Source organism: Heptranchias perlo, chromosome 9 (genome assembly GCF_035084215.1).
Source record: "Heptranchias perlo isolate sHepPer1 chromosome 9, sHepPer1.hap1, whole genome shotgun sequence".
NCBI classification, from domain to species: domain Eukaryota; kingdom Metazoa; phylum Chordata; class Chondrichthyes; order Hexanchiformes; family Hexanchidae; genus Heptranchias; species Heptranchias perlo.
The window spans coordinates 22,658,914-22,686,440 of NC_090333.1; the positions used below are offsets into that span (position 1 = coordinate 22,658,914).

Consider the following 27,527-nt stretch of genomic DNA (forward strand, 5'->3'; position numbering starts at 1 on the left):
CCTGGGGGGTATATGTGCACAAATCTTTGAAGGTGGCAGGACAGGTTGAGAAAATGGTTTTAAAAACATTTTTAGCCTATATAAATAGGCATTGAGTACAAAAGCAAGGAAGTTATGTTGAACCTTTTTTTATAACTAGTTTGGCCACAACTGGAGTATTGTCAAATTCTGGGCACTGCACTTTTTAGGAAGGATGTGAAGGCCTTAGACAGGGTGCAGGAAAGATAATTAGAATGGGTCCAGGGATGAAGGACTTTAGTTACATGGATGGACTGGAGAAGCTGGGGGTCTCAGAGCAGACAAGGTTGAGAGGAGATTTCATAGTTCAAAAATTATGAAGAGTTTAGATAAAGTAGATCGAGAAACTGTTCCCATTGGCAGAAAGGTTCAGAACCAGAGGACTGATTTAAGGTGATTGGTAAAAGAACCAGAGGTGACATGAGAATTTTTTTATGCAGTGAGTAGTTATGATCTGGAATGCACTGTCTGAAAGGGTGGTGGAAGCAGATTCAATAGTAACTTTCAGAAAAGGAATTGGATAAATACTTGGGGGAAATTTGCAGGGCTGCAGGGGAATGTGACTAACTGGATTACTCTTATAAAGAGCTGGCATGGGCCAAATAGCTGCCTCCTGTGCTGCTATGATTGAATCATGAGACACCTGTTGGATTTCTGAGTCATTAGGAATAGTGTCTAACAAGAGCACCAGTTTTGTGATCTCAGTCCTTCTCTGGGTTCTACCTCTATGTGCCAAGGGTGCCCTGACTGATCTTTTGGTTAAAATCAGCTTGCCAAATATCCTCTAGCTGCCAAACAAGCCTGTTTTCCTCATGTGTGACTGTTATATTTTCATCCTGACTCCTCCCCAACCCAGAGTGCAGTGTCTGGCTTTACATACATTCTGTCAGTAGGTTTTGGTATGTCCATCATACTGCTACATGGAATACTATATAGGAGTGGTCTACTCTGTTCCCTCTTGAAGGGGCAAAACTAGTTTATAAAGTTGTAAGATCTAATCAGTAACAGCCAGAGACTAAATAAAACTAAGAGAAATAGCTAAACTTCTAATGAGTTTGATATGGAACATAGACAATTCATGTCTCATCTTCAGTAACTTGCAAAGCAATGCAGGTAACTTTTTTTTCAAACACTTAACTTTCCACAGCCTAGCATATAGATGTTCATGATTTTAAGGGAGGAATAGCATTTCTTCAGAGTGTAGAATTTTCTTTATATACATGACCAGTGTGGGGAATTTTCACTCTGGAAACACTTTAGCCCTCACCCCATCTTGTGTGCAAGAAGTCAGACCCTGCTTGGGCCCATTTCAAAGTTGCTTGTATGTAATCCAACTGCTTTTCATTCAGGGAACATCATGTCCTAAACTGTGTTGCATGTTGGTATTGGCCTTTGCTCCATTGAAAAACTTCAGCTGTTTGGCAACTGTTAATGGTAGATCAAGTTCAACTGGTTGGTGCAGTGTTAAATAATTTAAAGAAAACCTTTTACAGTAGCCAAGCCTGCTGTTCACATAGCAGGACTGATCAATCCAGTTGACACAGGTATGGTGATGCTTTAGAAATCTTGTCTTTAAAAGATATGACTAAAGAACAGGAACTTTCTTTTCAAAGGTTATTTTTAATTAAGAACATTAGTTGATTTAAAGTCCAATTTACTCTTTATGCTGGGAATGTTTGATTGGAATAGATGCCTTGTTTGGACTGATTATGCCTGCATCACTGATAAGTGGCAATCTTGGAAATAATTGCCTGTATAGATAAGTGACTATCCCAGAACTGACTGCTTGCCACAAGAGTGGGTGGGTGGCTATTGTGGGTCCATGAGACTGGCAGCTGCCTTGGGGCCAGTGTCCAGAATTAATTTGAGTTCCAGTTGACTCCACTTAAATTAAACATTGAAGTGAGATGTTTGTTTGAGTGATTTTTAAAAATGTAAGCAGTTTTCTTCAATCTTTGAGTGCCACTCTAACCAAGCAGTCAGGGTGGGGAGATAGTTTGGGCAGTGATGTCTTGTTTGGTGATCAGCAGCTAGTGCCTCCCTTTGATTTGATCTGAGATTAGGAATTGATCTTGGCAGGAAGCAGTGTCTACTTTCTACAGTGTGCACAGGACCTCCAACACTGGGCCACTGAGCTGTAAAATACTTTGTCATGTACACCCATCGTATTCACTCACAGGGAATGACTAACTATTTAAACCTGTTCAATTATTATTTCTATCTTGTGTATCATCACCCTGGAAATTACTGTTGGTGATATTAGCATTTGAAGTTTCCCACTTTTTTGAGATGTTTAAACAAATTAACCTCTTTGTGCTAAAATAGCAGTCAGAAGAATATTGTAGGCATGCATTGTGTTTGTCCGTTAATAGTGCCAGTGAGAATTTGACGGCTGTTGTAGTCTCATTTGCCTGTTGCATTTTTTTTCCTTTTTAAACCACAGGGGTAAAATTGGCTGTGACAGTTTACATTCACAATTGTGGATGTAATTATTTCACATAAGCTCTTGATAAGTGAGTAAAATCTTGAATCTGTTATTTGATTAACCAGGTTGTAACAATCTTGTTTAGATCAATATCCATGATTGTACAAGTAGGTGCACGTACACTGAGGTCCTGCTCTTCAATTCAATCCATTCACCTTGGTAGGTGATTGAAATACCAATTGCAGTGGGGGGATTGGGGTGATAGCAGGGTTTATGGGCAATTGTATCTGTCCTTTCACTTTTATACAAACCTTCTGATCAACTCACGACCAGCTCTGACATCTCATTCACCATATCCTTTCGCCTGCCTTCAATCCCTTTATCATCCTGCTGTGGTGGGGGGAGGGAAACCTCATTCATCAGCACCTTCTCTAACTTAACTCCCCTCCCTTGGTTTATTATCTGCCATAACATCCCTGCCTGCAACAGCTCTCCTGCTTCTGCTCTTCCTTCCAGATCCCAGAAAACCAAAAAAATCCAAATACTTGTTTCTGTCTCCTTTGGCCCTTGCTTCCTTTTTCCTCTTTTTTTTTTCTTGATCTCTGCTGATACTGCCCTGGCCAGAGTCATCAGTTATAGCCTTGATGGCAACTGTGACCTGCTGTCCCTTAAGCTGTACAGCTTTAGCCCAAATGATTGCTCCATCCTAGTCTGTTGAAGGAATATTGGGAGATCAGATGGGTGGGGTGGAGGTGAAGCTGTGTCTAGTAAGGGCAGTGTGAAATGGCAAACAAGGAACTTGAGGTGTGTGCAAAGAGCAGATTGTGAAGATGGAGTGCATGTAGAACCCAGAGGAGGATGGAGATGTCAGCTAGTTTTATATTGTGATGGTGTTATTGGTTCCTGTCATGCCAATCACCAATAGCGACAACTTGCATTTATATAGCATTTTTAACATAGGGCAATGTCCTGAGGTGGGTTTTAAGGAGCATCTTAAAAGGAAAGAGAGGCTAAAGGAGGGAATTTGAATTTGGGGACTAGTTGACTTATAGGCACAGCTGCCAATGGTGGGGTGAAAGGAGTGGAGGGTGCACAAGTGGCTAGAGTTGGAGAAAGGCAGAATTCTTGGAGGGTTGTAGAGCTGGAGGAGGTTAGAGATGGTGAGGCCATAGAGCAGTTTAAACACCAGGATGAGCATTTTAAAATCAAGACCGTGATTAACCTGGAGCCAAGAGCACTGGGGTGATGGGTGAGTGGGACATGGTGTGGGTTAGGATACAGGCAGCAGAGTTTTGGATGAGCTCAAGTTTATGGAGGGTGGTGGATAGGAGGCTGGAGGTAACAAGCATAGATGAGTGTTTGAGGAGTAGATGGGCTGAGGCAGGGGTGGAGACAGGCAATGTTATGGAGTGGGAAGTAGGTGGTCTTGGTTGAGGACATGGGGTCAGAAGCTCAGCTTGGTCATAGGAGGCTGAGGTTGTGAACAATTTGGTTTGGCCTCAGTGGGCGGGGGGGGGGGAGGGAGAAGCTTAGCTTGGTGGGGAATTGGGCAATGTGGCAAAGCAGCTGAACAGATGGTCTCCATCTTGGTGACATGAAGTCTGAGCTTTCACTTATTGGAGGGGTTTAAGGAGATGGTTGGGAGTGAAGAAAAGAAGCTGGGGGTTATCTTTGAATTCCAGGCTGATCCTGGAGTAGTGAACCAGTTTGGTAGGAGAGCAGGGCCTGATTCAAGTCTGTACCTCTTTGACTTCAGGGAGTGAAGATCAGGGCTGTCCCAAGGGAACCAGCAGAATGTCCCAGATGGGTTTTACTAGGGATAAGAGCATCAAAGGCAGAGGTGAGGTTGACATTGAGCAAATCAATAGCTGCAGAAGTATTGTGAACTGAGAACCAAAGGCTGGGTGTTTGCGTGACTTGGAGTTTTTTCCCGGGGCAGATGCAGAAAGTAAGATTAGACAGGGGATAGGAATGGTAAAGAAGTGATCAGAGATGGCTTTGTCTGAGATTGAGATGGGAATAGACGGGCCATGTGGGCTGGCAAAGTCGAGGGTGTGGCCCTGAATTGAGGAAGGGGTTCAGGGAGGACAGGAGGGTAGTAAACTCAGGAGAAAAGGCAGGGTGAGTTGAGATTGAAGTTCAAATCACCAAGGATGAAAAGTTGCTCGATGCAGAGGCTGAGTGAGGATATCTGAGAAACTTTGGGTAGGGCTTGGGAGGGCAGTAGAGAATGAAGATTTTAAAGGACAGGCAAGAGGGATGGAACAAGAAGGTTCCAGAGAAGTAGGAGTCACCAGGTGAGCTTGTGATGAGAGCTGCATTGACATGGTGGAAGGTATAGACAGGCAGGGAAACTTTGATAATGGGCAAGGTGCCATCACTGAGCTAAGTTTCCATCAAGGCCATGATGTCAATGCAATCATCCACATTAAGATCATAGATGGCAAGGGCTTTGTTTGCAAGTGAACAGATATTCTAGAGTGAGATGCAGAAAGGGGTGGTGGGTGTTGATCTGCTGACAAGTCTACGGGGTGAGTGGGACAGAAAGGAGGTTGACCAGATTATCCCCCAGTGAGCATGCTGGGTGGAAAGTTCGCCAAGACATGGGGAAGGGATATTGGGTTGCTGCTCGAGGTAGCCAAGTGCCTTGTAGGCCCTTTGGAGACTGATGCACCAAGGGAAGCTGTGGGCTTATCTGAGGGAGTAGAGCCTGGATAGTGGCAGAGTAGGGAGGAATAGTGAATGGATTTTTTTTCTTTTGAGGGGGACAAAGTAACAGGGGAGGAATGATTAACAAGGGGAGGAGACTAGCCTGAGTTTGTGGGGGGGGGGGGGGGGGGAAGAAACAAAAGGAGACAAGTAGTGAGCAGCCACTTGAATGGACAAGAAATATTCATGTTACATAGGCAAGGCCCAGATTGGGACAGTTATGTCCTGGTTGTAAACTGAGATTAGGGATAAGTCCAAAGTTAAGATCTGAGGTCCTGTGGTGGGATGAAGTTGACTTGTAGATTATATATTTACTTGATTCATTGTCAATGGCTAGGAAACCCTGTTTTTAAACTGAAGTTTCCTAGCTGCAGGCCTTGGTGACTAGTAAGTTTATATTTGGTGGTATTGTTTGTGCAAATGGGGAGCCAGCAATATAAATTGCATTTGTTTTTTACCTTTCTGTTGCCAGGAAACATCCAGAAAGAATGTCTGGTTCAAGAAGTGATGTAACGTTCTGGGTTTTCAGTGCTGTGGAATTTGTTACACTGCTTGTCTGACATCTCGTGCTGGATGAGCAGGAATTTCCTCCAACTAAATATTGGGAAGATTGAAACCAATGTCTTTGGTCGCCCCCACAAACACTGTTCCCTGGCCATTGTCTGAGGCTGAACCAGACTGTTCACAATCTTGGCATTCTATTTGACCCTGATTAGCTTCTGACCCCATATCTGCTAAGTCACTAAGACTGTACTTCCAACCAGCTATCTCTGCCCTGCCTCAGCTCATCTGCTGAATCCCTCATCCATGCCTTTGTTACCTCCAGACTTGACTATTCCAATGCTCCCTTAGCTAGCCTCATCTTTCACCATCCATAAACTTGAGCTCATCCAAAATTCTGCCCATACCCTAACTTGCACTAAGTCCCGTTCAACCATCGTCCGTGTGCACTGACCTACAATGTCTCCCAGCCTGGCAATGCCTCTTTTTTTAATAAAAAAAAAATAAAAATTCTCATGTTTTCAAATCTTCCCCGCCCCCCCCCCCCCCCCCCCCATGGCCTCAGCCCTCCCTATCTCTGACTTCCTCCAGCCCTACAACACTGAGATCTGTGCTCCTTCAATTCTGGCCTCTTGTGCATTCCTGATTTTAATCGCTGTACCTTCAGCTGGGTGTTTGCGTGACTTGGAGCTTCAGCTACCTAGGTAGCTGAAGCTCTGGCATTCCCTCCCTAAATATATATCTCTAACATAAATAGGAGCAGGGGTAGGCCATCCGGCCCTTCGAGCCTGCTCTGCCATTCAGCAAGATCATGGCTGATTATCTACTTCAATGCCATTTTCCTGCACCATCCCCATAATCCCTTGATGCCTTTAATATCTAGAAATCTATCTGTTTTGAATGTACTCAGTGACTGAGCCTCCAGCCCTTTGGGGTGGAGAATTCCAAAGATCTGAAGAAATTTCTCCTCATCTCAGTCCTAAATAGCATACCCCTTATTCTGAGACTGTGACCCCTGGTTCTAGATTCCCCAGCCAGGGGAAAAAATCCTCTTTGCATCTACCAAGTCAAGTCCTGTTTGAAACATACAATTTTTAATATTATTAATGAGATCACCTCTCATTCTTCATTCCAGAGAATACAGGCCTAGCCTACTCAACCTCTCCTCATGACAATCCCATCATCCCAGGAATCAGTCTGGTGACCCTTTGTTGCACTCCCTCTATGGCAAGTATATCCTTCAGTAAGGAGAACAAAATTGTACACAATACTCCCAGTGCAGTCTCACCAAGGCCCTTTATAATTGCAGTAAGATATCTTTACTCGTGTACTCAAATCATCTTGTAATAAAGGCCAACATACCATTGGCCTTCCTAATTGCTTGCTGCACCTGTTAGCTTTCAGTGACTCATGCACAAGGACACCCAGGTCCCTTTGAACATCAACATTTCACAATCTCTCCATTTTTAAAAAGAATACTGCCTTTCTGCTTATCCTACCAAAGTGGATAACTTCACATTTTTCCACATTATATTCCTTATGCATGTTCTTTCCCACTCACTTAGCTGTTCTATAATCCCCTTGAAGCCTCTTTGCATCCTCCTCACAAATCACAATCCCACCTAGTTTTGTCATCAGCAAACTTGGAAATGTTACATTTGGTCCCCCTCATCCAAATCATTGATATAGATTGTGACTAGCTGGGCCCAAGCATCAATCTGTGTGGTACCCCACTAGACTGTGGTCTGCCAACCTGAAAAAGACCTGTTTATTACTATTGTTTTCTGTCTGTTCACCAATTCTCAATCCATGCCAGTATATTGCCCCCAATTCCATGTGCTCTAACTTTGTTCACCACCCTTTTTGTGGGACCCTATCAAGCCTTCTGAAAATCCAAATACACCACATCCACTGGTTTTCCCCCTTATCTATTCTACTAGTTACATCCTCCGAGCTCTCAATAGGTTTGTCAAACATGATTTCCCTTTCATAAATCCATGTTTACTCTGCCAAATCCTATTTTCAGTGTCCTGTTATCACATCCTTTTATAATAGATTCCAGCATATAAGGAGTGGTTGAGTAGATTGGGACTCTACTCATTGGAGTTCAGAAGAATGAGAGGCGATCTTATTGAAACATATAAGATTGTGAAGGGGCTTGATCGGGTGGATGCGGTGAGGATGTTCCCAAAGATGGGTGAAACTAGAACTAGGGGGCATAATCTTAGAATAAGGGGCTGCTCTTTCAAAACTGAGATGAGGGGAAACTTCTTCACTGAGGGTGGTATCCTGTGGAATTTGCTGCCCCAGGAAGCTGTGGAAGCTAAATCATTGAATAAATTCAAAGCAGAAATAGACAGTTTCCTAGAAGTGAAGGGAATTAGGGGTTACGGGGAGCGGGCAGGAAATTGGACATGAATTTAGATTTGAGATTAGGATCAGATCAGCCATGATCTTATTAAATGGCGGAGCAGGCTCGAAGGGCCGATTGGCCTACTCTTGCTCCTATTTCTTATGTTTCCCTAGTACTGATGTCAAGCTAACAGATCTATGGTGCCCTGTTTTCTCTCCCTCTTAAATAGTGGGGTTACATTTGCTACTCTTCACCATTATGTATCTATAATCTATCTCTTACCTCTTTGGCCAAGTTGTCACCTGAGCTAATATCTCCTTATGTGGCTTGGTGTCAAATTTTGTTAATATTCATGTGCAGTACGTTACTACATTAAAGGTGTTATATAGGAACAGGAGTAGGCCATTCAGCCCCTCAAGCCTGCTCTGCTATTTGATCAGATCATGGCTGATGTGATCTAACTCCATATACCTTTCGGTTGCCAAAAAGCTATCTCCAATTTAAATTTAGCAATTGAGCCAGCATCAATTGCCGTTTGTGGAAGAGTTCCAAACTTCTACCACCCTTTGTGTGTGTAGAAATGTTTTCTAATCTCACTCCTGAAAGGTCGGGCTCTAATTTTTAGACTGTCCCCTACTGCTAGAATCCCCAACCAGCAGAAATAGTTTCTCTATCCACCCTATCTGTTCCCCTTAATATCTTAAACTTCGATCAGATCACCCCTTAACCTTCTAAACTCAAATACAACCCCAATTTGTGTAATCTCGTAACTTAACCCTTGAAGTCCAGGTACCATTCTAGTAAACCTATGCTGCACTCCCTCCAAGGCCAATATGTCCTTCCGAAGGTGCGGTGCCCAGAACTGCTCGCAGTACTCTAGGTGCGGTCTAGCTAGGGTTTTGTATAGCTGCAGCATAACCTCTGCCCCCTTGTAATCTAGTCCTCTAGATATAAAGGCCAGCATTCCATTAGCCTTATTGATTATTTTCTGCACCTGTTCATGACACTTCAATGATCTATGTACCTGAATCCTTATATAAATGTAAGTCTCAATTATACAGTGGGGCAGATTGCACAGCATCAGTGGCACCAATCAAACTACTACTGTACTTTCACAGGCTTCTGCATGTTTGTTGCTTCATGTCTTGGCCTCCTTTTGTGATGGTTTGTATTTTCTTTCCCCAGCTAACAATTGGGGCAATCACCTCGCAGGCATGTGCTTTCAAACTACCGTTGGTGGCAACTAAGATTTAGGGACTATCGGCTTGAGGTGGTTCTGGGCACCTGTGACAGCAATAATGTTGCCACTATTTATTTATAGCGCTGCTGCTGGCCGGGGCGGCTGTTGCTGCAACAGCGCTGTAATGTAAAAGGGGCTGTTGGCTGTATGATCACTGTGTGCCGATCAAATGAGTTCAAGGGCTCAATACAGACCATTTGTGAGTTTAATGTCTCTGAGCTGAGTAAGGAGGTGTGGTTTGCCCTATTGGCACCTCGATGGTTAATTGCGACTCGGTATCTGAGGGAGGGAGTCCGGATGGATGGATTGTTTATGCGAAAGTGGATTTGTGCAGTGCCGGGTGGGGTGGGGCCCGCACGCTGCTAGCTGGGACTGTTTGTTTAAGAAATTTGCCACTGAATGGATGATTCATGCAGGGGTGGGGCCTTGGCACTGAGCTGTACCAGGCTCTCTCTAACCTCTTCCCTTTTTTTCCTCTTCCCCCACCCCCCCCCCCTTCCCCCACTTGCAGTCTCCGGCAAGTGGAACAGGGACACGGGGTCAGTTAGTTGATCCAGACACACACCAGAGGACTTGTGAAATCAGGTGAGCGCACTCCTCTCTCTCTCTCTCTGACTTTCAGGAACTAGTTGACTAAAGCTGCAGGGGGGGAACTCTACTGGGAGCTGCTGTGTGTGCGGGCAAGGAAGTCTGCTTAAAAACAGGAACTGACTGTAATGGAGCAGCCTCGCAGTGGGGGGAGCAGTTTAAGTTTCTCCAAAGGGGTGACTACAGCTACACTAGTGCTGGGTATATTGATCCTTCAATGTCTGGCAGCTTTGTTTCATGCCAGTTTTTTTTTTTAATTGTAGTTTTCGCCTCTCCGGAGAGAAATGTTTGTTAGAAAAGGGTCTGGTGGTTGAGATTTTGATTGCAAAGTTATTCAGATCTGAATGATTTTTGTCCTGTTTGGAAACCGCTAAGTTTCTAGCTGTGTTTCGTTTAGTGAATATACTTTTAGTTGGTGGGTAGATATCAGACACTTGATTCCCTCGCTGTGGAAGTTATTGTCAGTATGGATGTTATAGTGAAGAACTTGCTTTTTATATCGCACTTTTCATGATCTCCGGATGCCCCAAAGCGCTTTACAGCCAATTAAATACTTTTGCAGTCAAGTCACTGTTGTGGATGCGGCAGCCAATTTGTGTACAGCAAGGTCTTGCAAATAGCCACAATGACCAGATCATCTGTTTAGTGATGGTTGGGTGGTAAATATTATCCAGGATACCAGGGAGAATGCCCCTGTTCCTCTTCGAAATAGTGCCATGGGATAGTTTACGTCCACCTGAGGACAGGCTTGGTTTAATGTAACATAGGAACAGGAGTAGGCCATTCAGCCCCTTGAGCCTGTTCTGCCATTCAATTAGATCATTGCTGGTCTGTAGTTTAACTCCATCTACCTGTCTTGGTTCCACAACCTTTTTAATACCCTTGCCTAACACATCGATCATTCTCCGTTTTGAAATTTTCAATTGACCTAACTTCGCCCTTTGAAAAGTACTTTGACATCACCCCTGTGTGGCCTAGCTCTAATTTTAAGGTTATGCCCCCTTGTGGACTCCCACCAGAGGAAATTGTTTCTCTATCCACTCCTTTGATCATAAACACTTCAATTAGATCAGCCCTTAATCTTCTATATTCAAGGAATACAAGCCATCAATGCAATCTGTTTTCATAATTTAACCCTAAGCCCTTATTCTGGTGAATCTTCACTGCACCCCCTCAAAGGCCAATAAACCTTCCTGAGGTGTGGTGGCCAGAACTGGACACAGTGCTCCAGGTGGGGTCTAACCAGAGCTCTGCACAGCTGCAACATAACTTCTACCCCTTTTTGTATTCCAGCCCCCTTGAGATAAAGGCCAACATTCCATTAGCCTTTTAATTATTTTTGCACCTGTCCATTAGCTTTGATTTCTGCACTTTAAGATTACACAAAGATTTAGGAGTTCAACACGTCACAGGTACTATTCCTTGGGAAGGGTAAACCTTCAGTGAAGGACCACGTATATTGATGGTTGTAGGGGAATAATTAAATGATGGAAGTGTATATATTCAGGGGAATATTAAGTGAGGAACGGCATAGTGTGTGCAGAGTGAGCTGGCTGCAGAGGTTTCAAACAATGCCTATTTACCCAGTTATAGTTTCCAGGAGGTCTGGTTGTGAACCTGCCTTTTTTTGATGTGGAGATGCCGGTGATGGACTGGGGTTGACAATTGTAAACAATTTTACAACACCAAGTTATAGTCCAACAATTTTATTTTTAATCCCACAAGCTTTCGGAGGCTTCCTCCTTCCTCAGGTGAACGGTGTGGAAACAGTTCACCTGAAGAAGGAGGAAGCCTCCGAAAGCTTGTGGGATTAAAAATAAAATTGTTGGACTATAACTTGGTGTTGTAAAATTGTTTACAATTGCCTTTTTTTGAGCTGTTATAGTAGGTGAAAGGTGCTACTGATCAGCCTAAACCTGTTTCTCCACATTTTGGGCATTCCTCACATTTGAGGTGTGTGAGGCTGGCCCCTAGTGACCAACCAGGAAATTGACAGTCTGTGTACCTGGGCCCAAGTTGCTGGATGATGCTGGGTAGGTTTGTCAAGTCTCTTATCTGTATTTAGTGACCACTATGGCCACCATTGTCGTGAATAAGCTCTTGGTTGCGTGTCCATCTTTGCTTGTGACTCGTACTGTTCAGTAACGAGCAGTCGTGCGTCACTTCGTCTAACAGATGCCTCTGACAGATGTGGCCGTGTGAACATTGTGCTGGCTTGCCTGTAATTCTATCAGCACGACCCACTTTTAAATCATTGTTTGACTGCTCATTGACAAAGTAGGCGTATGTAGCTTTGAAAGAGTGCAATTTGACTCTTCAGGCTGCATCCTATTGGGATATGGATTGAAAGGGACCTCTTGGACGCATCAAATTTTAAATATCACTCGAGGCCTTTTGCGTTTAGGATCTGCAGGGAGGGTTTGTTTTCCCCTCTGAAACCAGTACTAGGGCAGTGATTCCTCTAATCGGGCACTGTGTAGTGAACGTGCTACATCAGCCACTGCATTAAGTGTCACCATGGAGTGACTGCAGAAGGGGACATGTGGCCATTGCTTTCCAAAATGACTTCAAAGTTGGTGAGCTTGACTTTAAGGGAGGGAAGGGGGTGGCGAAGTGAAGTTTTGTGCGCTTCAGTTTTTTCTAAGTTTATATAGCTGCTCCACCACAGCATCTAAACACTTTGTAAAATTCAGTCACTGAATGACTGACTGCTTCATCCTAACAAAAAATTCATGGCATCTGGGAGAAGCTGCAGACCCCTCACCTCCCTGGGCAGAACTGCTGTTAATTGAAATGTGTGTGTGGAATTTGCATTGATGTCCCCACCCTCCTTTTGGAAATAGCTTTTCCATTTTGTTGCACTCAATTCCAGGGATTGTCAAAGTGGGATTTAAAAGGTAAATCTTAAACACTGGGAGTAGCAGCTTTAACTTGTACTCCAGGCATGCTCTGCAGCTGGAAGGGGCAACTATTCTGATGCCAAGTTAATCACACAGGATACAAGGGTTTATTCCTATCAGTCACTCTTCATCTCTGCACCATCTAATGCCAGGTTGGTTATATTGGAATAGAGGGAGCACTGTAGGGATCTGATCCCAAATTGGGACTACTGAAGATCTCATCCTACATTGGATAAACCAGAATCAAGAACACAGCAGGCTGAAGGGATCTAATTCTTAATTTGTTGCACCAGGATAGGAACAATCTACCTGGCTGTGTTACACCAAGATTTTTTTTTTCCCTAGAACTCTGGCTGTCTCCAGGATTAAACTGTGTTTAATTTTGGACACTGTGGGGTGGGGGGAAGTTCCAGGATTGTAATGAAATCAATGACCTTGCCTCTGGATTCAATTCTTTTGGCATGGAATGGATGAGCTTGTGGGACTTGCATCTCTTGGTTTACCAAGGCCCAATGTGATTGTCTAGCAGGAAACAAAGCTGTCTTGCATCCTGCTTCAAAGGCAGATCTACATAGAACCAAGGATGTGCCTGAACTGCCTGTGAATGTGTGGCTAAGGGACTTGCAGTGCTCAGAAGAAACCAAGATGATCTTGGGTCCAGTGAACTAGCCAGTGATTGAAGTTTTCATACACACTTGGTAACCGTTTCTGGTTACAATTTACATACGAATACCAGGAAAATGATCTCTATAAAGTTAATTGTCTCTAGCCATCCTAAGTGTAGAGTTCCCAGTCATCGTCCATGTTTTGAGTGGGCAGCCAGGATTTTTTTGAAAAATAGAGCTGTACACCAAAGACCACTTAACACATCTGTGCACTGGTGGTATTTGTGACCTCTGCCCCATTTTGATGCTGCATTGTCTGGGTGATGGGCTCTTTCCAACATCCAGTAACTGGCTGCTGCTGTTTAATATTCAGATTTTGCTGCAAATTACTTCATCTTTGAAGTTTACTATTGAGGCTGCAACCAGAGAGCCCTGCCAAAAATAATCAAGCCTGGCAAAAGGTGCCCAGTGCCCTTTGCCCAAGTGTGAATTCAATCTCTAACAAATCTGGCTGGTAGCCATTTTGTGATGTTTCTTGGTATTCTGACCTTTCTCCCACTTTTCCTCCCTCTAATACACATACTGCAAATAGCAAGCTAGCTCATTCCTAACCAGCCTGTTGAGCATTCATTTTGTGTATTAAAAACTGTTAATTTTATTTCCCTCCCTTTCATTCTGGACCATTGTAAACACTGATATAATGGTCAGTAAGCAGCATTGGAGTGAGTTGATAATCTCAATTTTTGGTGTCCATGATGTGGAGATGCCGGTGATGGACTGGGGTTGACAATTGTAAACAATTTTACAACACCAAGTTATAGTCCAGCAATTTTATTTTAAATTCACAAGCTTTCGGAGGCTTCCTCCTTCGTCAGGTGAACGATGTGAAAATGGTGTCCAATGGATTGGGAATAAACATTTTTTCCTTCAAAATGGATCAGTAATTTCCTTGCCAGATAAGTGGTCTGTAAACTTATTTTAGCCAGTTGCTTGATTTTTTTTTTGGCATTTCCAACATTAAATGTTTTTGCCCTCCAAGTAAATCCCACAATCAAAAGGGACCTTTTTAAATTAAAAATGTCCTTTTTAAAAAATTTTTTTTAGTTTCATGTCCTAGTGGCTGTGTATGGGTGTCTGTGGTGTTGAGATGTAGCTATTGAAAATCTCAGCCACAGGCTGATTCTAGTCTGTTTTCTAGTGAGATCCAAGGTCTGGTGTGAATGGGTGTAATTTGTGTACACTCTCTAGGTTAAATGCTGGCTCAGATCTATTCTAGTGTTTGTAGAACAAGAGTTCTGTCGTCTATGGTGTATTAAGTGAGGGTAGCTATCTGGTGTACAATCTCTAGATTGTAGGCTGGTACTTGTCTGTTCCCTGTACAGTTTTGACTGCAGGAAAAGTAGATTGCTTAAAATAAACTCGGCTTGCCTATTTGGAATTCGTACCTCCCTCCAGTTACAATTTAAGTAAATTATTGAAATGGCCCCGTCCTTTATCTCTGTTTGATAACTGGTTTTGGGTTGATGGATTTTCTTTAAGAACTGTGGTAACAATTTTATTGCTGAGTACATTAGGTAGGTGCTGTCTCCTACGAGAGGTAGGGAGGGCAGTCAGAGCCTATTGCCTGGCTAGTCTTTTGTGTCTCTTGTGACTGGCTGTAGGGCATTACTGGAGTAGGCCTTCAACCAATTTTGATGGGAGTTGAAGAGGGAGGGGGAGTACAGGTAGAAAGAGAAAACATTGTAACACATGATAAAATACCAACTCCCTCCCACCAGTTGGGAGTCTCTCTCCAGATCTGTCCCCATTCCTGAAGTTGGGGCCTGTACATTTGGGGCTCTTGTGTTCCCCACTGTGGTTTGAAGGGTAATAAATTGGAGAGTCTGAAATGTCCTTGACTGAATGGAGCACATCTTTTCTGAAGATGAAGAAACAAAGTCTCACTAACTGAGCACTATACATATAAGGAATTTTAAAACAAGACATTGCCATCAATTTGCACATTAAGTAATGGACTTTCCTCCTTGGACAAACATGACTTGGGTAATCGCTTTGTGTTACTAGGGTTTCAGCACTGTATCCTAGCAATGGTTTATCAGTAATGATATTGCTCCCTTTTTTGAAGATAAGCTGTTTATCCTTCATTCTCAGACAAAGCTGTTTTTACTGAGTTTGAGTCCATGGTGTTCACTTTTCCACAATGCTCTGTTGATTTTTGGTTCTCAACTAATGAGCGGGAACATTTTTAAAACAATGTTGGCTAATCTTTTTGTTCCATCTCCCTTCAGATGCAGAGTTGAATCTGAATTGATAATCAAACTATAGGTGACTAAGTGCTTAATAGAAAGATTTAGGAGAAGACTAAAGAAAAGCCAGTTCTAATTTGACCTTTTCACTACCAGCTCCCATGGAATTCTGTCCCACATCCCACACCGTAGAATATGTAAACCGGAAAACTTGCTGCATTTTACAGCCAAAATGTTCATAAATTTTCCAAGAGCTACTTCGGTTTCCTTTTGACTCATAATTCTCTTCCTGTTTTCTCCCATTCTGACTCATACTGGGGTATAGCTTTATGGTACCGGAGGTCCTGCAATGTTTATCTCTGACAGATATATGCCTTTTATCTCCCTGCTATCTATGACAAAAGTAGTGGTAACTGTTTGTTCCCCACTTCTCTTTTTGACTGTGACTTTGGATATTGCCAAGACTCTTCCCCAAGCATTCAATACAAGCACTATATTGGTATGATAAAAGCGTTAGGCTGTAATAGTTTTGCTTCCCCCACCTTGCCTCCCTTCTCCAGGGGTACAGTTCCATGGGTGTCAGCAGCCCTTTGCTAATTTGACAATTCATGAGTCTACAGGATATTAACAAGCTGTCTGACCACCAAATCCAGCCCTGTCCTTGTGCATGCTTTCCAGCCGAACTCTCTGGATAGTGATCAGACATGAGAAAATGACTCTTACTCCCAGCTGAGGTGCATTATGGTACATTGTAATGGCGCAGCAGTTGCTCTAAGATCACGAAGGGCTAGGCTGAAGATTAGACTCGGGCATTTTTTTAATCGTTATGGGTCCATACCTTATTGGCAATGTATTTACCCAGTTAGCATCAGGGGTTTGCTTCAATGATGTCAATTTCCTGGCTCGTGGGGAAATGTAGAGCATGACTAACTTTCTTTGTCTAGCGACCCATCTGTAAGTGACAAATCCACCCCACACAATATTGCTTAACAAGTGTCCCTGTTTAATTCATAACTTTTGGGTATTAATTTGTGCTTTCCTGGACCTGTACTTTCCCTCCTAGAGAATGCTGCTTTACACTGCAGTTTACATCTGTTGGTCTCATTGCTGGAATTCATAGTGAACAATGTTGCAAGTTTCCAAACTCTTGCTCCTCATGGAATTTACCCAGTTGGCATCTGAAGTTACAATTTTCAATATTAGTAATTTTTAAAAAAGCAGGCTCCCAAATGGTGCTGCACACTTGAAATGGCCACTTGTCCATAAGGGTGTAATCACATGATTTTGATGGTTTAACACAATAAATTCTTTATTTAAACTATTTGTAGGTTTTAAGTGCCTTAGGATATGAGGTCCTATATAAATTCAAGTTGTTGTAGATTCCCATACTGAGGGATTTATGTAGACTTGTGATTGAGTCATCACCTGTAGCTGCAGCTTGTAGGAGTCCCTGATTACAGGATACTGATAGCCCATCTTAATTCATCCTTCCAGCCATTGCATGCAATCTTTCTTCCCCAACCCCAGTTTCTTAAATGCCACCAGGGTTTCTGTCTCCACCACTCTGGCTGGGAATTCATTCCAAGTGTTGATTATTTGCTGTGTAGAACCTCCTGGTATCAGTCCTAAAGTTACCTTTTTTGCTAGTTTGAACCTCTTGTCCTACTCCCACTGTTTAATGTAATGGTCCCGTTAGTCTTTTTCATACCACTTACTATCTTGTGTACCTTTTTTAAGCTCACCTCCCAGATGCTTCCTTTCCAAGCTGAAAAGGCAAATCTTTCCTAATAACTCAGATCACTGACACTAGAGATTAGCCTTGTGTTTAACAGCTCTGCTTGTTTTTAATGTCTCCACATGGCTGGAGGATGGACAGGTTCAGAAGCAGGTAATTGATCAGAATGGGAATGTGTCCTTCAGTGCCATTTGGTCAGTTCCACATCCAGTAATCAGTGATGCCTAATTTGTGGAATGAGCCTTGTTCAGAAGTAAGTCACTGAAGTCTCCTGTCATCCATCAAGTACATCCACAGAGTAAAACATTCAAATCAGGCTGGGAGTGAAGTGAGTTGGACTAAAAGGGAACTCAAGGTGAGATGGATGGGAAGATAAATGTGAACTTCAGTGCACATATGCAATACAGTAGAGGTTCATTGTACTGCATACCTGTAGCTGAACAGTGCCATAAATGGTCTCAATTAAATTTTTTTCCAGATTTCTGCATAAACCACTGCCCTGTTCAGGAGACAGCTGCCATCCCCTTGAATTGTGTCCCCAGCTCAGCTGGTGTTTAAATCTGTGGACACATCCTGTGAATACCTAAAGGTTAGTACCCACTTATTGACTATAGGTTTGAAATTTCTTAGACCTGGATAATGTAGCTTTTGTTGCTTGAAGTAAGTGAGACTTCAGAGGTCAGTGGTGACTGATTTTTAAGGAGGCTGTGAATCATGTTAAATTTACGATCTTGCTTTGAGAACCTTTTTAAAGGGTTTTTTGTTTACTTGGATGAAGATACAGGACTAGGGAAAGTAGGGCAGTGGGCTTAGCCTTTGATTGTTCTAGCAAAGAGCTGACACACAAGATGGGTAGAATGGCCTCCTTCTGTAGCTCTAACCTCTTCAGTGTTAAACAGTAATCTGTGTTTTGCTTTGTTAATGGATCTCTGGATATTTGGAGTGGAGATCTTTCATAGGGGAAAGTCTGTCTAAACCCAGCCAATTCCAACACCCACATGGAATTGTGAATGCGGGTCAGCAATTAAGCACTCTTGTGCTTTCTCATGCTTTTTGTCTTGTGCTCTCTTGTTTGCTCATTTTCCCTGCTGCTGCTTTCCTGGTCTGCTTGCTGCTGCACAATTCTTTCACTATCAATTTTCCTGAATGAACTCTGCAGTTTTTAGCCACTGTTGTCCCTTGTCCCCTGTATGCTCATGGTATAAGAAGTCACTTACGGCACTTTCAAATTCCCTTTGACCCTCTGTTCACTGCACTAGGTCTGCAGCTTAATCACACCCTCACCATTTTTGATGGCCTTGTGCCCAGTAAAACCCTCACTCATTCCCATCCTGGTTAATCCCCTGGTATGGCCTTCCTCTATGCTCCCTTAAATCCATGGGACGCAGAATTGAATGTTTATGGCATACAACTGGCTTAGCCATCTATCACCATATCTGGCTGCACCATATAAAGCATGATCAGGCCATGTTCGCCTCTTGCCAAAACTGCTCACCAATCTCTGATCATCTGGAATGCAAAAGTAAACCCCTGGCTTCTCTGCACTACACTATATGCTGACTTTCTTAAACCCTTCCACCCTCCCCTCCAAGTGCAAGGAGCTAATGTACTCCCATCTCAATTAAGTTTGAGACTCTCTACCTCTGCTGTTCTCTCCTTTCCCCTACCCCACCAAGCCAAACCTCCCCTAAGGTTCCCCCTGCCCTAGCCCGCAACTCACATCTTTCATTTCTCTCCTGTCGCCCCTCGTGCCTCAAAACTCATCTTGACTGAGACCCACCTCTTGCTCTCAACTCTTGCCACTAAACTGCTGACAACCGAACGCCTCTTCCTGGCCCTCGAGCTAGCTGATATAACATTTACCTCTCCTTGGGTACTGTCATCCTCCCTTTCAAATCTGCTGTTGCACATCCCTCAACCCACCTTTGATCACTCTATCTTTGCAAACAACTGCCCCATCTCCAATCTCCCTTTCCTCCAGTCCTTGAATGTGTTGTCTCCTCCCAAATCTGTCCATGTTTGAATCCCTTCAATCAGGTTTCTGCCCCTGCCAACGCACTGAAATGGCCCCAAAATCTCATAATATCCTGTGACTGACCATGGTTTGCACCTCCATCTGAAGGAGGATGGTATGGTCAACCAAGTGGGACTGACCTATCCAGTCATAGCCAGAGAATCTTCTGCAATGGCTTCTCTTCCTGCCCCCTCACTGTTGCCTTGAGTTGCCCAAGGATCTATCCTTGGCCCCCTTCTATTAGTTATTTACATGCTGCCCCTCAGCGATACATCCAAAAATAGTGTCTGCTTCCCAATGCCTGCTGTGGACACCCAGCTCTATCTTTCCCCACCACTTCTCTTGACCCCTTAACTGCCTCTGTCTGCTTGTCTGACATTGTCTTTGATGAACCAAAATTTCCTCCAATGGGAAGCCATTGTCTTTGTCCATTCCCTAGCCTATATCTCAGACTGAACCAGACAGATGCCAAAGTTGTTCACATCAACTTTTTGGCCTGGAGTTCAGCCTCTGACCCCATAATCCTTCCCCATCATGAACACCTACTTCCACCTCCTGTATTGCCTGCCTCAGCCCATCTGCTGAACCCCCTCATCCATGCTTTTGTTACCTCTAGGCTGGACTATTCCAATGTTCTCTTGGCCAGCCTCCCATCTTCCACCCTCCATAATCTTGAGCTCATCCAAAACTTAGCCTGTACCCTAATTCTCTCTCTCTCTCCAAGTCCTTTTTATCCATCATCCTGATGCTCGCTGACCTGTATTGGCTCCTGGTCACCGAATGACTGACTTTAATTTAAAAAAAATTGTGTTCAAATCCCTTCATGGCGTCATGCACGTGCGCGTTCCCCCCCCCCCCCCCCCCCCAAAATCACTTAAGCTCCAATCTGCTGAGAACTCTGCATTTCTCCAACTCTGGCCTCATGTCCATCTCTCCCTTCCACCCCACTATTGGCTGTGCATTCAGTTGTCTAGGCCCTAATTCCCTCCCTGACCTTCTCCATCTCTATCCTCTAAGACCTCCTTAAAACCTACTGTTTTTTACAAAGCTTATGGTCTCTTGTCCTAATGTCATCTCCTTTTGGTTAACTGTTAATTTTTGTCTAACTATGCTCTTTGTGCTGTGGGACATTATATAGCATCTTTAATGTAGTAAAAATGCAAGTTAATACATTTCATGTTGTCCCTTAGGCTTTGAAGGTGCCACTTCTTTGAAACATAACCATGTTGGCAGAGGTGGGAGCAAGAGTGGCCCAAGTATATGGGGATCTCCTGAAAGGAGGTAAGTCATTTGGTCTATTTAACCAATGATCTTTTGACTGACTTATTCCTCCAAGGATCCAGTCAAGTTGGACTTTGTTTTCTAAGTTTCATTAACCTCTTGTATTTTGATATTGATGATTTGTTTAGCAGTATTGGTGATCTGTTTTAATTGCAGTAAAGAGAAATCTTGCTGAGTCATGCCTGATCTGACTAAAAGCAGACTTCTCAATCAATTAGTGATTTGAAGTACTCATCACAATTGACATTTTTAATAAAACTAACACCATTTGGTATGAGAGGATATGACCGCTGTGAAGTCAGCAATTGGAGTAGTGAGTACTGACTCAAATGTGTCCCAGGGAGTAGAAAAATATTCTGGAAGCTCCCCACTGCCTTTATCATAGAATCATAGAATCATAGAAGTTACAACATGGAAACAGGCCCTTCGGCCCAACATGTCCATGTCGCCCAGTTTATACCACTAAGCTAGTCCCAATTGCCTGCACTTGGCCCATATCCCTCGATACCCATCTTCCCCATGTAACTGTCCAAATGCTTTTTAAAAGACAAAATTGTACCCGCCTCTACTACTGCCTCTGGCAGCTCGTTCCAGACACTCACCACCCTTTGAGTGAAAAAATTGCCCCTCTGGACCCTTTTGTATCTCTCCCCTCTCACCTTAAATCTGTGCCCCCTCGTTATAGACTCCCCTACCTTTGGGAAAAGATTTTGACTATCGACCTTATCTATGCCCCTCATTATTTTATAGACTTCTATAAGATCACCCCTTAACCTCCTACTCTCCAGGGAATAAAGTCCCAGTCTGTCTAACCTCTCCCTATAAGTCAAACCATCAAGTCCCGGTAGCATCCTAGTAAATCTTTTCTGCACTCTTTCTCGTTTAATAATATCCTTTCTATAATAGGGTGACCAGAACTGTACACAGTATTCCAAGTGTGGCCTCACCAATGCCCTGTACAACTTCAACAAGACATCCCAACTCCTGCATTCAATGTTCTGACCAATGAAACCAAGCATGCTGAATGCCTTCTTCACCACCCTATCCACCTGTGACTCCACTTTCAAGGAGCTATGAATCTGTACTCCTAGATCTCTTTGTTCTATAACTCTCCCCAACGCCCTACCATTAACTGAGTAGGTCCTGGCCCGATTCGATCTATTGAGGATTACAGGCCAGAAGGGTGGCTGGGTTTTAGTCCTGTGCTGGGTTTGCTGATCTCAGTCAAGACATCAGTGAGTCCTACGTTTGGACAAAGTATGCCTGGGGTTGGAGGAAAGATGTTTCTGGAACATGTGCAAATGAGGACAGATATAGCTGTGATTGCCCTTCCTTCCCTAGCCAACAGTTACTATCTCGGCTCAATTGGCACCCCATCCACCACCTCAACATTCACTCCCTTCAACGGTGCACCATGGCTGCAGTGTGTACCATCTACAGGATGCACTGCAGCAACTTGCCAAGGCTTCTTCGACAGCACCTACCAAACCTGCAACCTCTACCACCTAGAAGGACAAGGGCAGCAGGCACATGGGAACAACACCACCTGCACGTTCCCCTCCAAGTCACATACCATCCCGATTTGGAAATATATCGTCATTCCTTCATCGTCGATGGGTCAAAATCCTGGAACTCCCTACCTAACAGCACTGGGAGAACCTTCACCACACAGAATGCAGCAGTTCAAGGCAGTGAGGCACTGGGGGTGGCAAATGGTACCCATGCAATAATTCCCCAGTATGTTTGCTACCTTCGAGAAGGAGAAAATTGGCACATGGAAGGAAGTCCCAGGACAGTTTCTGCACTTTCCCACTTAGCTTTGGTTCCCAGAATATAAACTGTATTTGATTATGGACCAGTAATAATGGGTTTATTAGTGCTTGTAACTGTATGTATCTCTTTCTGCAGATCCAAGGCTTGAAGAGTATCCCCTAATGATATCTCCACTCCCTATGACTGCTATCCTCTTGTTCTACGTGTATTTTGTACTGTCGCTAGGACCCAGGCTCATGGCTGGCAGGAAGCCCTATGACCTTAAAAAGATTATGGTTTTCTATAACTTTGCACTGGTGTTTTTCTCGATATTCATAGTGTACGAGGTATGCTTGTTTTTTATTTGTTTTTAGTTTGGATGGAAAGTGTTGCTTGTGCAGTTTGACATATCAGATGGCAGCAAAGTTCTTGTGCATTGCATTTGCCAATGTTTTGCTTTGAATTGTTTCAATAATGCTGCATCATAGATGAGCTTTCAGAAATCTGCATTCTCCAATTTTGCAAGTACTGTAACATCTTGGATGCTGATGCACTGAAATGTTGACTTGAGGATAATCCTTTTCCTTAGGCTTCCATATTAATGTGAGCTTAGTGAATACAAACCTGCTGTAGACTTATACATTCTAGAGTTAATGTATGACTATTGGATATGTGTTTGGACACATCACTGTTGAATGTTTGCCCCACAGACCTAATGGGTACTTAATTCATGATCAGTGACTAGTCTAGTTTTTCATGAAAGGAATATTGGGAGGATGTACATTGGGATTATTAGGCTCCACACTGGAGCAGGGCATTGAAATATTGATGTAGTATACCATGGGAATGGGATAAATGCATTTTACAACTGAGGGGCACAAGCTGGAAGAATGAGCACAGATATTGGGACAGTATGTACTGGTGTGGGGAGGGCACTGGGATATTGGGGTACTTAGTCAAGTGAGGGGAATATTGGGGGTATATAGTGGAGTGGTACTTACAGGGAGAGTGTTTGGGTATATGGAGGGTATCTGAAACAATAACTTGCAATTGTGAATATTGCATGCAAGTTGTGAATATCTTTCTAAAGTTAAGGGTGTTCTACGTGTATGATAGTTTTTTAAATGGCAATTGTCACAATCACAGGCTGTTTTAATACGCACCTGTCATGGGAGCTGTTTCTCCCATCTCAAAGTCCTAGATAATTATGGTTTAAACTCACTGGTCTGTCTCTGCCTCCATGTGGACACCAGATCATTTGGATATTCAAATACTGTGACTTTGATTTTCTCACTCATTTTTTGTTACTGTGTAAAAGTCTGCTCTGGATACTTAGCATCTGAATCACAGGATGAAGCAGTTCAGTTGTGAAGTTTTTTTTAAAAAAAAAACCTTGTGGCTGATTTTGTTACTAACGATCAGTCCAGATGGAAACTTGTAAATGTTTGTTTTTTTTGTCTAGATAGAATGTTAATCCTGGTTTTTTCACTCCCACAGTTCTTGATGGCTGGCTGGGCTACAGGATATACATTCCAGTGTGATCCAGTGGATTACTCGAATAGCCCCAAAGCTCTTCGGGTAAGTGGAGAACCTTTGCATTTGTTTGCAGCCATTGTAATGTTCGTCAAATGTCTTCATAGTCTCTAACTCTGATTCAAATAAGATCACTTTTCTCCTGAAAGCATAACTCTTGAAGTATGGATCCACAGGTGCTAGTCACACCTGGTTGCCTCGCCCACAATTTTTAAAATTTGATTTGGCAAGGTTGCATTTATTTATTCTATCATCGTGAGCTGCCTTCTTGAAATAGCAGAGTGGCGTGCTTGACCCCTTCAGAGCGTTGACTGTCAACAACATAGTCTGGACTCGAGCCACATGTAGGCCAGACTGAGGGAGGAGTGGGAAGAAGATGACATTAGTGAACCAGTTGGGTTTTGAATGACAATCTGCAACTTTCATGGTCATCTTGTCCTGGTGGTAACCCACAATAACCAGTTTCACCATTTGCCACAGTGGGATTTGAATTCTTAACTTCTTGGCTGCTCGTTCTATCAGAATCATGACTATGCTGTCTCCCCAAATGACCATTATTCATGTACAATCTTCAACGGTGAGTGTTGGCTGGGTGTTCCAGCCAAGCTCACTTCTGCTTTTGCCCAATGTCCACTTTCCAACAGTGGTCACTGGATTGTGATTAGTAGCTGGGATCCTGGCTTTTTTTCCCCTTTCCCTAGCTGAGACCTACTGTGACCCCAGATGAAATCAGCAGAGACCCTGCAACCTTTAAGTCTGTACAGCTCAATTGTATGTTGGCTTTACTGATCCAACTATCACTGGGAAGCTCTGCATTCTTAAAACACCAGACTGTCGATCAGGAAGGTCCTTGTGAATGTTGCATACTAATTGACTTAGTTTTTAATGCAATGACTATTTCAATTTTTTAAACTTTTTAATTGGTACCCTACATTAATGCCAGAGATGATCTACAAGTCCACAGCTTTTCTGTAATTTCCATAAGGTTTGTTTGAAACTTCAGGTTGTAGGTAGCATGTGACACAAGGCACTGGATGCACAATGCTGAGGCTAGCCACAGTAGAGGAGCTAGTGTTTTAATTGTCATGACTAAATTCTTTGCGTTTTTAATGCAGGAACAATTTAAGATACTGGGACATGATCAAATAGACACTCCTTTGTGTAAATGATGTAATGGGTGAATGTGGGGTCACAAGGTGGATTCATTGCTTAACTGCTGTGCCAGTGACCTGTGCAAACCAGCTCCTCCAGTCACCTCCTGTGAATGTTTAACTTCAGTGTCGGTGACTGATTTCCTGTGTCCGGACAAGCACTTATCAGGATGTCCTAAAAGGAGCTTATCAGTAGAATGCTGGCAGCAATTCAAAATAGCTCTCAAGTCTTTGTGGTGTGAGGAGCTTTACTCAGGCACAAGCTACTTCATGCTGTGGGACCCACCAGCATCAAGCGCTCAAGAATGATGGTACTGTACAGAGCTACAAAGTGTTTCAGAAAAATGACTTCATATTGAAATCTGGTCCATGTGGGGCTGTAGCATGTAAAATAAACCACTCTATTCTATTTTAAAGGGGAACAAGGCTACTGTGGTGAAAGCTATTGCAAGACCTGTCCTTTTTTATAAACCAGGATACAGTTGTGTGATCAATGACGTTCAAACCAAGGCCCTGTCTGCCCGCTCGGGTGGACGTAAAATATCCCACGGCACTATTTCAAAGGGCATTTTCCCTGGTGTCCTGGCCGATATTTAGCCCTCAACCAACTTTTTTTTTTAAAAAGTGGTTTATTTCATTGCGTGCAATTTGGCTGCTGTTTCCCTACATTGCGACAGTAACTACGCTTCAAAAGTACTTAATTGGCTATGAAGCGCTTTGATGTCCTGAGGTCGAAAAAGACACTATTGTAAATGCAAGGCTGGCTTTCTTTCCTGCCAATGATGTCTGGAACAAAATTTTTAAAAATAACAAACTAAATGTCACTGCTGTATCCTAAACACTCAGAACACAGCAGATATATGGAATATTTTTGCCTGCCAGCAGGGAGCCATATCTGTCCAGTCAGAAAATAGTGGGTATTGTCTACCTGAATTTACGATGTGCTCTTAGTGGGTGAGGCTTCCTGTCAGAACTGCAGTCCAAAAGTGACTGCTGTAGTCGTGTCTACTGCAAAACTATATTTAGCCAGTGACCAATATAGTGGCTCAGCAGGTTTTCCAGCAAGAAAACACCTGAATGTGGCTGCCTCTTTGAATCCTTAAGTGCTAATCATGTTTTGTTTCCCTTTTTTTGTAACTTTTCATGGATATTTTCTTTCTCACTGTCTCCTTTTCCCAACACCTCCCTCCAGAGGAGGGGAAACCTGAGCACCTATTCTCAGGCTTCTACCAATTTCATTCTGGTAACATGCCACTTGGAAGTCATGGGGTGCAGTGTAGAGGGACTCCCTCCTTTTCCCTTATTTTCATCCCTCTCCTGAAGACAGTGATGTATTGTCACACTGCCCTCTGGTACCTCATCCAAGTTGTCATTCTTCATAGAATGTTACAGCTAGAAACAGGCCATTGAGCTTACCCATTGTGTTTCTGCACATAAGCCACCTAGTCTAAACCCATTGTCTTGTTGCTCCCTGACTTTTAAAATTCTTACAACTGCATGCACATCCTGTTGTCACACATACTTCCTGACTTGGTAACACCTGAGGTCATGTCTGCTTCTATGACTTTGAGGGGAAATGTTTGCACTTTTATTTACCAGTACATTTGCCTTTCAGATCTGGGTGGCACTTTGATGCAAGTCACATGGTTCATCTGCCAATTTGTTTGCTTTTTTAAATTTAAGTTGGCCTGTGTTGTGCCTCACCTGCTATCTGGCCACTTAATACTGATCTTCCTTCAAGCTGTCCCTACCATTTCCCGTGGCCTACTGCAGTGGATACCCCACAGAACTGTTCTCTATTTGCCCCTCTACCATGGCGGCTTCAATTTAAAAAAAAATACTGCTCCAGTCCTGCTTCTGTCCCTTATCCAGATACTTTTTATCCCCAAACCTCACCCCACAAAAAAACCTCTTCAGCTGCTTGTTCCCTGATTTGAAATAACTGCAGTGGCCAGGATAGCTGCTGTGAGTGGCAGCCCCACTGGTGCCTACTTTTGCCCTGCTCTTGATTGGTTTACTCTTTGCTTTATTGTGGAGTTTAATTACTTTACATCCCCATTCAGTGCCAAACTTAATTTATTTCATGCTCTAGTTCAATGCTGTCTTTTTTTTTTTCCTACCTCCCCCTCAAGTTCAGTGCCAGCTTTATTAAATTAATTTTATCAAACATGTTCAGTGCCTAATTTTATTTAATTAATTTCATGCAGAGTTTATTCAATTGATCCTCCAGTTCAATGTGGAGTTTAATTTTACTTCTCTGCCCCCCTCCTGGTATTTAAACTTGTGCCCTATTGTTAGTCTCTCTGACCAGTGATTGATGTACATATCCAAGAAATCAACCTTGGCACAACCAATCTAATTTTTTCCTTTTTATTTATAGTTTCTGTTTCTCCCTTGGGTCCCCACCCCTCCCCAGCTAATTACCATTCCTAAGCCAAGTGCAGGTACTTTGCTCCCTAGCTCTGCTTGTTCTGTT

At 43.2% G+C, this 27,527-nt stretch overlaps 1 protein-coding gene across 8 annotated transcripts in view; it reads left to right on the forward strand.

Moving 5' to 3' along the window:
* Positions 1 to 27,527, forward strand: part of LOC137325197 (very long chain fatty acid elongase 1-like) — a 69,254-nt gene that overhangs the window by 34,969 nt on the left and 6,758 nt on the right. For 3 of the 8 annotated variants that reach the window (XM_067990016.1, XM_067990013.1, XM_067990015.1), the window contains exons 2-5: positions 17,799 to 17,909; positions 20,525 to 20,615; positions 22,524 to 22,714; positions 23,865 to 23,945. In XM_067990016.1, coding sequence (XP_067846117.1) covers positions 20,558 to 20,615; positions 22,524 to 22,714; positions 23,865 to 23,945 — 330 coding nt within the window. In that variant the 5' untranslated portion in view covers positions 17,799 to 17,909; positions 20,525 to 20,557. Of the gene's footprint in view, positions 1 to 9,426; positions 9,446 to 9,614; positions 9,832 to 10,013; positions 10,036 to 17,798; positions 17,910 to 20,524; positions 20,616 to 22,523; positions 22,715 to 23,864; positions 23,946 to 27,527 lie in introns of those variants that run through there. The other 5 variants (XM_067990010.1, XM_067990012.1, XM_067990011.1 and 2 more) reach the window with 4 other exon arrangements.